General features: G+C 30.1%; 1 protein-coding gene across 1 annotated transcript; it reads left to right on the top strand.

The window, feature by feature from the left end:
• The first annotated feature begins 232 nt into the window (after positions 1-232).
• LOC149903373 (uncharacterized) lies at positions 233-7,693 on the top strand. Its single transcript, XM_090108886.1, has 9 exons — positions 233-272; positions 803-869; positions 2,666-2,771; positions 2,828-2,909; positions 3,279-3,413; positions 4,205-4,287; positions 5,778-5,886; positions 6,217-6,355; positions 7,531-7,693. The coding sequence occupies exons 1-9, from the start codon at positions 233-235 to the stop codon at positions 7,691-7,693; spliced, it is 924 nt and encodes a 307-aa protein (XP_089965012.1).
• Positions 7,694-11,829: the final 4,136 nt, after the last annotated feature.

Below are 11,829 nucleotides of genomic sequence, written 5' to 3' on the forward strand. Positions count from 1 at the left end.
AAGAGTTAAAAAAAACACAATAAAAAATAAAATCACATTCCCTTTATATTTTTTTTATCTATGCTTAAAACTGGCAAATAGTCATTTCTTCTTGTCACGAAAAATAAGAAGAAAAAAATCATTTGAGTCTGTGGTTGTGGTTTTGGCGGCAATGAACAATATTTTTTTTTTAATTTATAAGTATAATTTGCAAAACTTTTATCGAGAGCCCATACGATAAAAAATAGAGAGCATGGACAGATATATTATTAGAGAAAGAAGAGCTGAAGCAGGTTATGTATCTTATAATAAATATATTTTGTCATTTGATTTAATTCTTAACAATAGGCTCCTGTCCCAGCTGCGAGAAATTATTGAGCTGATGATGATGATGATGATGATCAATTAAAATAATAAGTAAATTATTTAGGCACCTAGGTACGTGCTACTGCTAAGTAATGTTTAATATTATTATTTTGTATCTTTTAACGTCTATTACTTTTTTATCATAGTTATCAGACATTTTCGGCTCGCCACTATCCTTTGTAGGTATATTCGTCTGAACTTAAGTAATGTGATCGATTATTTACCAACATGATAGCTGATATTATTATATCTAGTCATTAGATAAGTGAGATCACAGAACAGAAACAGGAATTATTAGACCTTAGATATGGGTCCTATTCGTCATAGGTATTACAATCTACGGTCTTCTGACTTAACTAATTCAGCATAAATTTATTATCTAGTGATAAATAAAGCATGGTATCCGTGTAAATTATAAAATGTGAATGAAGTACTTATGATAAAATCCTTGTTTCAGAGTATCCCCAGGGAAATCAAATGATTGCGTTTTCACCAACTAGCACAGGAGGAAATAATATTACTATGTAAGTAGCTTCATATTGAGGTAGACTGATCCTATCCCGCGGGAGATAATGTAGCTTCATGTTATCTTCTATAATACGAGACTTGAAATAGAATAATGAGTATAGAATTGAAGAAAGTAAAAACTCATTAAAGATATAAGTACCTAATATGTCTAATTGTGAATTTTATTCTAACTACTTACTCATGTAAAATCATCTATTAATAATACTAGCTTCCCAACCGCAGTTTCACCCGTAAAGTAGAATAATATAATAGTCAAAGTAAAGATTCTGTACGGTTGTATAATCTGTTAGGTACTAATAATTAAACTACTTATATGAAAAATTAATTATTATATCACATTAGATACATAATGGCGGCTCATATATTTTTCATAACGTTAATTAACGTTAATTGTATTTTTCATAATAAACGGCTCATATATTTTTCATAAAAAACGAATTATAATGTACATCATACATGGGATGTCTTAACTAATAAGTCTCTGTAATTCTGTCACTTATTTAATTCACAATACTACACAATGGTATATGCTATTTTGTTAGATTCGAAGTAAACCCGTAATCAACAAACGCCACCAATAGACTTCCGTAAAAACTACGGGATACGCGATTAAGTCTACGAAATTGAACGATTTTAAGATCCGACTTCCTTGTTTTGAGAAACAGGATAAAATTCTTTATATTATGTCACTGTTTTATTCTGAAGGTATATATTATATAGGTACTGTGCTTTAATTTGTCTTTGCATTTTAAAACTTCTTAAAAGGCTACCGATAAATAATAAAAGAATAGCCTAAGTATAACGTCTTGATAAAGATGTACATTTCTAATGGTAAAATTTAAAATCGATAGGGTAGTTTTGAGTTATCTACATAAAAAAATAAGTATATAGTTAATTTCCTTATGTTATAAGTGAAGATGAGTGCCTTTTTCGCGATCCAGTGTTATAGCGTAACAGAGATAGGTAATTAATACACACGCATTTTACTTAAAAATTCATAGCATTAATAGGATTATTTTGGGGTAGTATAAAATTACTCTTTGGGTAATATTCCCGATATAGTCACCTAGCCCTAGCTTTATGTTCATTTATTTTTAATTAAAAAAGCTCCGTCAAAGTTTATCTTTACGTAAATCCTTTGTAAAACTTGGCCGATAAAGTTTAAGAATCGCTCCTAAATGAACAACATAATATTACTTCAATATAATACATAAATAATGAATTAAAATGAAAGCTTATCTTGATGCGTACAATTTTATTATTGTTGTATTGATTGATGAATAGAATCGTTCCCAGTAGTACTAGGTACGTTTTAAGCACTAACCACATGAGAAATTAAAATTTTAGCTTGTGGCTATTAAAATTTTATTAGATAAGACTGTAACTAGGTTAACTAAACTATGTGATTAAATTTAAAAAAAGCTCAATTTATCCCACTATAAATTCTTTTATCACCGTGAATGTTGGCAATTATATCTACTTACAACGAAAAGGGAGGTTTTTATGAGGTGAAAGCAAGACTAATAATATTTTAGAGTCTGAAATTGACAAGACGAAATCCTGGTATTTCAATTAGTACGTTTAACTATCTAGTCTGGATTCAAAGATTTGTATCATTTTGATATTGCATTTACCTGCAGGAAAGCATGGTTTGGTTCTATAATCTATAATTCTATGTTAATACTAGGTATTTATATACCTACTTGATCAAATAGGACTTTACCATAAACTTTAGCAGAAGTTAGTAAAATTAATATCAGGTATATTATATTAACAAAAACGTGTATTCCAGGTATAATCACCAATACCCGAGCGCTCAATGTATGAGCGGGAACTACGTGCATCCGCAAATGACTGCTCCAATAAGCACGTTCGGAAATGTATCTAGTCTGTTAAATGTAATAAATGAGTTTTCATGAAATGTTAGGGATTGATAGTTTTAATTTTTTTTTAGCAAAATAATGTAGGCGTTGTATCGGGCATTGACCCCCGGTATTTGGCTGCGTATAATGACAATAATGCAACTTTTATAGCAGGTTAGTTTACAGTTTATTTTCATTTAAAAGGGTATTTTTAAGGACTCAATTTAATTATGATTAAGAATGAAGCTTATTTAATTGAAAATAAATTATTTAAATCGCATAAAATGAAGTATCTTCTGCAATAATAATATCAAAATGTTAATTTAATACTAAAGCTGTTTTAATCACGAATTATATAATACCTAAGTATAATAACCATACTTAAATATTTACTAAAACTGATATCCTTTAATAGTTGCATTTTTTATCTACCTGATAATTATCATACTTGACTATTATAATAAAATAACACGTAAAATTTGAAACTAAATAAAAAGTAAAACAATTTTCAACAATATTCATCGTACATCATTCACGTCACAGGAATATCTGGGAAACAGATGCAAATAGAAGCGAATTCAATTCCAATGAATACGTTCGGTAGCGATTATCAGAATCGCAGTTTTGTCGGCGCTAAAAAGTTGGAAAATAAAGCTTATCTGCACAAGCCTTCTGGCAGTAAGTGTGGGATATTTTTAAACGGTGTTATTACTTATTAATAATTGATAATAGGTAATTGACAATAGGTAAATAAAATCCGTGATAGTGAAGCTTTAAATATGTTTCAAAGTAGATAAGGATTTTATAAAAAAGTGAAAAGCTTGAAAAGTAAGCTTCAAAATATGGTACTTGAACTTAATTAGGTAAATTAATTAATTTAATTATTTTATAAGTTATGAGATAATATAATGATATCTACCCGTATCAAATAGCTCTGTCATATCCTGATGTTCCTCGATATAAACCTCCAATGAATCAGCGAAGCAATGATGTAATTACGGAAAATAACCGACATTCATTTCAAAACAAATCCAATCCTGGTAAGATATTTTTAGATATAATTTTTGTATAATAACAGTATTTTTTTCTCTGTTTTCTACACTATATACCTACTATAATTGAACAGGTGCTATTGTCATAATCTCAGAAAAAAAAGTTACACGAAATAAAAACAGTCAACTTTAATTTTTTGAAATAAATAAATCTAATTTTAAATAACGATGAAATTTTTATAAAGTTTTCATTAGTATAAAGGTAAGGTTGGGAAATCTCAACACCTTTTCCCTGGACAAAAATATCGTCTTAATCCTCTTAACTCTTTGTAACAAGCTCATTACTCAACGCTTTATGAATGCTGAAAGACAAAGTTTTACGACGAAATTTTATATTATATCCATTAACTTTAGAATTTTGGGAAAATAATACTTGATATAAATGTTGGACTCATTTACCTACTTATTAATTTTTAGATGTTCTGAAGAAACAATCGTCGGTTAATACAATCAAGGATGATAACAAAGTTCAAGTTAAAACTCGATCTGAGAAACTAAAGGTACGAACTAAAAGTATAATAGATTCTATATAAATTAAATTTTTCTTTTAGCGATAGAAATGTATGTTAAAATATTTTAAAAACGTCTTATATACTATGTAGACTATAGTTGGCTAATGCGATCTTTTAATAACCAAAAGTATCTGGTACAATTTATTTTAACATCAACATTCTAGTACGTAACCTAATTAGCTGCTTAACTTGCATGAAATCTGTTTCAATTTAGCTTTATGTGCCATAATTTAAATTTAAGGAGAGCACCTTGAGTACGATCTTAATTAAATCTTTACGCATCGTTGGAGGATCGTTTCATCAAATAGCTATCTTGGCGCGAAATGAAGAAATTGTCCGTCATAATGTGAATGCACTTTTCTTTTTGCTGCAAGAAGTAATAGATTCGCTCGTAAATAAAGGGACTTCATAGTTGAAGTCGGTCGGCTCCGATGCAATATCCGGTCGCCTGTCGTTGTCTTTAAATGCTTTTATCGATCATTGTTGTGACAAGAATAGCTGTAGCCTGTATTTAACAGTTTTGCATTACGATGAAAGAATGAGGAGTGCGAAAAAGATAAAGTAATTTTTGATGCGAAATATCAAATAAAACGTTGTTACATTCAATAATATGGATAAAAACTAATTTTATTAACGGTTCCATCTGTGCCACCTACTTGTACGACAAAAAAAAAAATGATAAAAAAAGACGGGTTGCACTCCGGAAGTGCCGGCAGAAGTGAAAACTTGATTATTAACGTTGAGCATGTTTGATATTTTGGAATGGTATCCGTCTTACGCTTTTTCGATCAGGTCACGTGTCCTGACGCGAGTTTAAGATTTTATACCCATTACAGAAAAAGTGCTCAACGCCGCTAAAGAAGTTTTCACTTCAAAATTAAAAATAACCTTTCAGCTTTAAAACCTATACTTCATTATTCGAAATAGCAACAAATCAGCAAAACTATGTTGTGGCTATTTTGTTAATAAGCGCAAGCTAGTCTCGTATAGTCGATAGTGCAACCATTAGTTATCGATAATCCCTTTAATCTCGAAATAATTAAGCCACTGCACTTTCCTGAAAATCGCAATATTACCGGACGTTTGTGGGCAACGACGCAAACAAGAAATGAGCGCAATGCTCTAATTAAATGATCTTAATTAGGAAAATTAATAACCTGCTCGTATTTGATTTTGGACATGAATTCTACAGAGGATATATAATTTATTAAATAAATTTTTGTAATCGATGGTTAACATATTCGTTATTGTATACAATAGGCAATATTTTCGCTGTAGTAAGAATCATGCGTATATTTCGACATAAGAATGGTGGTGTAAATTTCAGCTTCTTATTTTTACTCTCACCTGTGTCCTACACTCTTATTTCTACGAATTTCGAGAATATCGCAATCTGGATAACACGAATCATCCCAGTATATTGTGTTACATTAGAATTCGTGAACAGTATTTTCTCTTATAAATAAGCAATATTATAGGAACTGAATAAAAGCGGTCCAAGAGCGTTCTCTGGTCCTGTAGAGAAGATTTTAAAATGGCATAAAAGTTTACAAGACATTGGAGTATTGGTGCTGTATGAAATTGTTGGTAAGTCTGCAAATTTTGAAGATTTTTATGATCCACCATAATAATGATTAAAACATTTCTGGAAATAAGCTATTATAGTATATTCTGGTAATATGATATATACGTTTTTGTTATCTTATGTAGATATTTTGTTATTTATGTACAAACAAATTATAAGTTATAAGACTAATACCTATAAATACAATTTCTACTCCATTAATATCTATATTATTTTGCCACTGTAGTAGGCTATGAATATTAATTAATTGAATAGTAAAGAGTACAAAGTTCTCACCTAAAAGTCTCATAATAATTATGAAAAAAAAAAGTGATTTATAATAAATTATTTAGCAAAATGTGTGAACATAAGAGCCGGTGAGTCGTGCGCCAAGAACTTGCTAGTGCGAGATGAGAATGGCCCCGCGATGCAAGTCGTTTATTACGAAATAGATTTCCTCCTGCCTGAACTGAAACCGCCGTGCACTGTCCGGTAAGAAATACGATTTTAACTTCCGTAAACTGTTTAATGTGTAAATTATTGGTATTTGAGGTGTTTTTTCAATAAGTGTTCCTGCACATGATGTTGTCTCCACGTGTAAATTGATTTTCTCGTTAAGTTCTGTGCTTTCTGTTAAGACATTATATTTTCCTAAATCTTTTTGCAGACATTTTCTACTGGCTCATACCTTGTCTAGTCCTATTGGCTATTTATTTATAAGCACCCATAAATTCTGTTATCGCGTGTCGACATTCTATTTTAAATATTATTTCATTCCGATATTTGAAACAATAATATCTTGCACCATGATATCACAACTTTACGATGATAGCATTTAGATTTTGCTTTTCGACCATCAGCATTTGAATTGCCAATTTCCATGCGAAACAGTTTTTAAACTTGGCAAAGCCAGCCTCGGTTAACGTTTTTTCGAAATTGGCATGTTTCAGCAAATTCACCTCATAACTGTTCTGAAAACTCCGTGGCTGTAAATTGCATACGTAACAATAGTTTTTCCCTTTGAAATCGTAACGCGATTTAAACGAAATATACTTTCTTTGCAAGTGCAGATGAAGTTGTAGTTACAATGAGGTTTTTGCTGGTATATTACTCTTTTCTCTATAGCAATGAGCAGCTATGTATTACATAAAATCAACGAGCATCAAATAAACGAAACGCATACCACTCACGTGCGTAATTCCTACCTACATAGTACATACATCATAAACGGTTTTGTAATTATTAAAATGAGAAGGATATTGGGTTAAAATCTTCATTTAAATGATGACTCATAAAGAGAAATCTTGCGAGTCTCATATAATTTTCCCGACACAAATTGACACAATTAGTGAAAAACTATGTTCGACACCCATTATAAAGGGTTAATTCGTAAATTATTTATAATTATCTATTATAAGATACGCTTTCGCGTTACATTAATTATGGTAAAATTGTCTACGAGAGTACCTTGCAACACGTAAAAAACTATTCGGTAACTATTAGAATTTTTGATCACAATAATTATATTATGTAGGACTTCTACATACATACGTAGATAATGTATTATTTCCCGCCATGTTTATGTGATACTATTTATTATTAGTACGCGGCTAGGTTGTGAATAGATAAATTTCACACTTAATATTACTATTTAATTATATTTTCAGCATCGTAGGTCGAATGGTCGCAGGCACAAATCGTTTCCAAGCTTTCAATGTCCGCGTTGCGTCAGGCGACGACGTTGCGACGTTGCCGCGTCGTGCGGCAGTCGCAGCGCATCACGTCGCTAAATTATGCAAAGATTTCGGGAATAACACTGAAAATAAATAAAACACCATTATTTGTTTATTAAAAAATTTGTTATTCGTAATTTTAAGGAGAATGTTTTTAATATTTTATCGTATAAATTTCGTTCGTAGCTAACTTTACTAATGAAACGTTCCTTGCAGGTTAATTCAATTATTTCTTGCTTTGAAGTTATAATTACTAATAAAGTTATATTTTGTAGTAAACAATATGAAATTGTTTGGCTTCTTGTTGTAATACCTTGGATGAAATAAAAATATTTTAGCATATTATCGTTATTTATAGTTCTAAAGCATTTCATTGACCCTAACTTTTCGTTAATTTTTATTGGTTTAAAGTTCTTTGCAATGTAGTGCCAAATTAGTGCCTCCTTAAAGACCCTATTAAGTGGCAAGAAATTCTCAGCGTCAGGCCGTCAGCTCTTGGGTTACGTCCAATTTCCACTTATAGTACTTGAAGGAGTGTCATTTACACACTAACTTGGTGTAAAATATACCTACCTTATTGCCAATTGCGTAATCATCTTTTATTTCTTACTAACTAATTACTAATATTATACCTGTTTTTGTCTTTATTTCTCCTCACAACCGATCGATATTATGGTACCTACAGTTCGGTTTCTGTGGCTAGAGATAGTTAGGGGATTTGACCAATCAGTCTTTTTTATATTAAATATCTCATTAGGATGAGAATTGCCTTAGGTATGTAGCCAAAGTTGCGGCAAGTAAGTAGGTATTTACTTCTATGTATCTATCTAATTACAAGTAAATACCAATATAAATATTTGAAGAGTCATTTAAAAAGCAGTTTCAATATATATATAAATTCAGCAAATAATTCTGAATTAGATAGTCGAGTGACACGCATTAGGGAACAATACAAACTGTCGCAGGTGCCAATCCGATTTGGCTTGTTAACGTTACTGTACTCATGGGATGCATTATTTGCTTTAAATCCTTATTCGTGTGTTTTTTAACTCTTTTTGTTGACACTGATGCTGTAAATTCGTGTATGCTACAATGTAGCTTGTGATATACTTATAGGTACGTTCTTACGCAAAAGTATTTTACTTTTGCAATGCAGTAATATTCAAATTTAATTTGCAGTAGTAAGAAAAACAGTGTGAGAGTAAAGTTTGGCATTAATTATGGATGCACTGATTAAATCATTACAACTTATAAAAAATATATCTACTCAACTAAAACAACACATCTAAAAAACAATTTATTCAAATTAGTGTTTTATGTCATTTTATTGGCGCAGAATTAAATTATCATACAGCCTTATAAAAGGGGCCGGAATATAATTTTGAAATTCATATACTTTACGAGTTTAGTGGTTGTAAAGTTACAATGCGTATTTACAGGCCCACAGGTGGAAGCCATAGTCATCGCGTTAAACAATGGATATTCAAATGAGAATGTAGGTACGTGCGTATTATAGAATTCTTTTGTCTTATATTTTAATAAAATTTTTATTTTATTTAACTACATTAAGTACTTATTTTATATTATATTTTGTGCTCGTTAAAAAATGAATTAATATTCCTGTAATACCATGTAAATGTAATACTAATTACTATCTATAGTATTTGTAGGAATCTTAATTCCTTTATACTATAGGTATAGTAAAGAATATGTTTTTATAAGATAAGGCTATATATTAAACACTGATATAGGTTTTAAAATTTTCCACAAAACAGGATGTTCGATAGAAATTTCAAAATAAATCATTATAATGTATTATTAAGAGCCTGGTTAAACTTCCGCGGCTAAATAGATCATAGAGTCATTGTTCCGTGAACTTAGATAGGTACTCTTAGGTCCAAGATTAATTTGAAAGTTCACAAACTTTACAAAGAAGTCAATCTAAGTTTGGAATTTGTTCGAGGTGAAAATTTTATTCGTGCAGGTGTTATTGTTTTAAGGTTATGAAAATCAAAATGCAATAAAAATTAGCAAGATAGTAAGTATAACAAATAGGTATAGATCTTGATATTTAAACATTATTTAAATGCTAAGCTGGCTGATGATGAAATTGATCAAGAATCATAATAATTTATCGTTAAAAAAATGGTAATCATGTATTTAATTTTACTAACAATTAATACTTTAAAGTATTATAAAGCATATTGTAATAAAGTAGAATATGTTAATCTATGTTAAAATATCACGGAGAGAATTGTTTTGAAATATTTTATTAATCATACTTTCACTGAAACTAAAATTTGACAAAATTTTTACAGTAATTAACAATCCTTAATAACTCCAAAGAATCATGTCTAAAATTAAGATTTGCGCTTGAATGGACTATTAACATGCAAATTCCATATTAATTTTGCTAAAATGGCCGGCTATTAAAAGTTAATATTAAAGGATCAAAGGCTCGCTATCCGTTGAATAAGCTCTTCGCTTGTGATTAACAAAAGATTAAATATTTTCAGGCCTTAGTTTGAAACAGGCTTAGACTCATCCTGTAATTGATTGTAAAGACATTACTGAATCTAAGTAAAAACTTTAAAGCCAGTAAAACTTAAATTGAAGTAAGTAAAACACTTAAATTGAATTTAGAATGTTCTTAAATACGTAATAATCTTGTAATAATACATACAATTTGTAACAAAAAAAAAAACAAGAATCCATGAAAGAACAATTGAAAAATGATAACTACTTAGAAGATTTAGGTAAAGAAACTTTATGTTTGATACTTTTATTATAATAAAAATCTATTAAACGACAGTGTGCGTTCGTGAATAAAATAACAAAACATATTCTTGAACAATACTACATCATATTTTAAAAACACAAAAGATTCTTTCATGCGACAAAGAAAACTGACTTCGAATAACGGTCTAGCATATTTTTCCTTCCTTGAGTGACATATTGCATCGTTTTGCAAATTCCCGCTTAGTTGAAATTCAGTGAAATTCAAGCGAAACAGAGGTAGTAGTGATTTCCAGTGGTGAATGCAAGCAAATTGCGCTCTTTTCACGGTCGACCGACGAATTTTCCTTGGACGTATTTCTTTATTGTCTAAAATATGAGATTCATTTTGAATGTTGTGTTTTCCTTTAGCGAAGAAAATCTGAATAGGGGTTTTGAAAGGGCCGGTAGAACGATTTCACATGACATTCCACGTTGTCTATAGTCTATACGTTTTATATTTCAGTAGAATAATTATTTTATTGAAAATGTAATATAGGATGATTAAGTATTAGGTATCAGTGAACAATGAATAAATTTACCTTATGGAGCAGCATATTTAGAATAACATGTAGGTACTTAATAGTTTTTAATTAATAAAAAAATAATTTTCATCTGGTGAACATTGTATAGAGCCATATAGAGCGTAGATCGCACCGTAGAACCTAATTTGGACGATGTATCAATTCTGAATGTCTTCGTTGAAATATTTACTTTAAAAACTAAATGCAATAAAAAATATTTGCGTAAGTCAATTCCATTCATTTTTAACGTTTTACAAGTATTTAGAATGGATGTGTAATGTGTATATAATATACCTGTCGCTAAAGGTGTTTACCTACGTTTAAAAATGTAATTTAGAAGCAGTGTTCGTATTTATGTTAACTCGCCCGCAAAGGTACTTACCTCGTTATAAGGCAAAGTAAACAATTTTGCGTCAACTTTGTCAACACCCATGTTTTCGTTCACAGGTAGTCCGCTGTTAATACATTGCACTTAATACTTGTAATAAAATTGGTAAAACCTAAATGATTTATGCAATATTATCATGGTTTATTATTGGTTTTAATATTTACCAGTTCAAAGTATGTTGCTCTTTATATTAAAATATGGGCCATTTATATGAACAAAATGGACATACCAATATATTAATATATTATTAGGACCATAATAATAGGTGTCGTGGCCGAAATATATTCAAGAACCGCGAGGGGCTAAATATTGAAGCGAAATAGTATTAGGTATATTTAAAATTATATTATCATTTACATTTTACGATTCATAAAAAACCTGACGTAGCGCAGTTTTTTTATATTCTTTTTAGATGTCGGCTGCTTCTCGATGTACAAGCCTGCGGTTCAGTACTTTGGCGTTTTATATAATCTGAAGGGATTATAGGGTACATATTTTATCACTTTATATTCAAATCATAGCCATAACACAGCAGCTGCTCAGGTC

Source organism: Colias eurytheme, chromosome 13 (assembly GCF_061535395.1).
Source record: "Colias eurytheme isolate Ceu_HAF_F1 chromosome 13, ilColEury1 Martin Lab GWU primary, whole genome shotgun sequence".
NCBI lineage: Eukaryota > Metazoa > Arthropoda > Insecta > Lepidoptera > Pieridae > Colias > Colias eurytheme.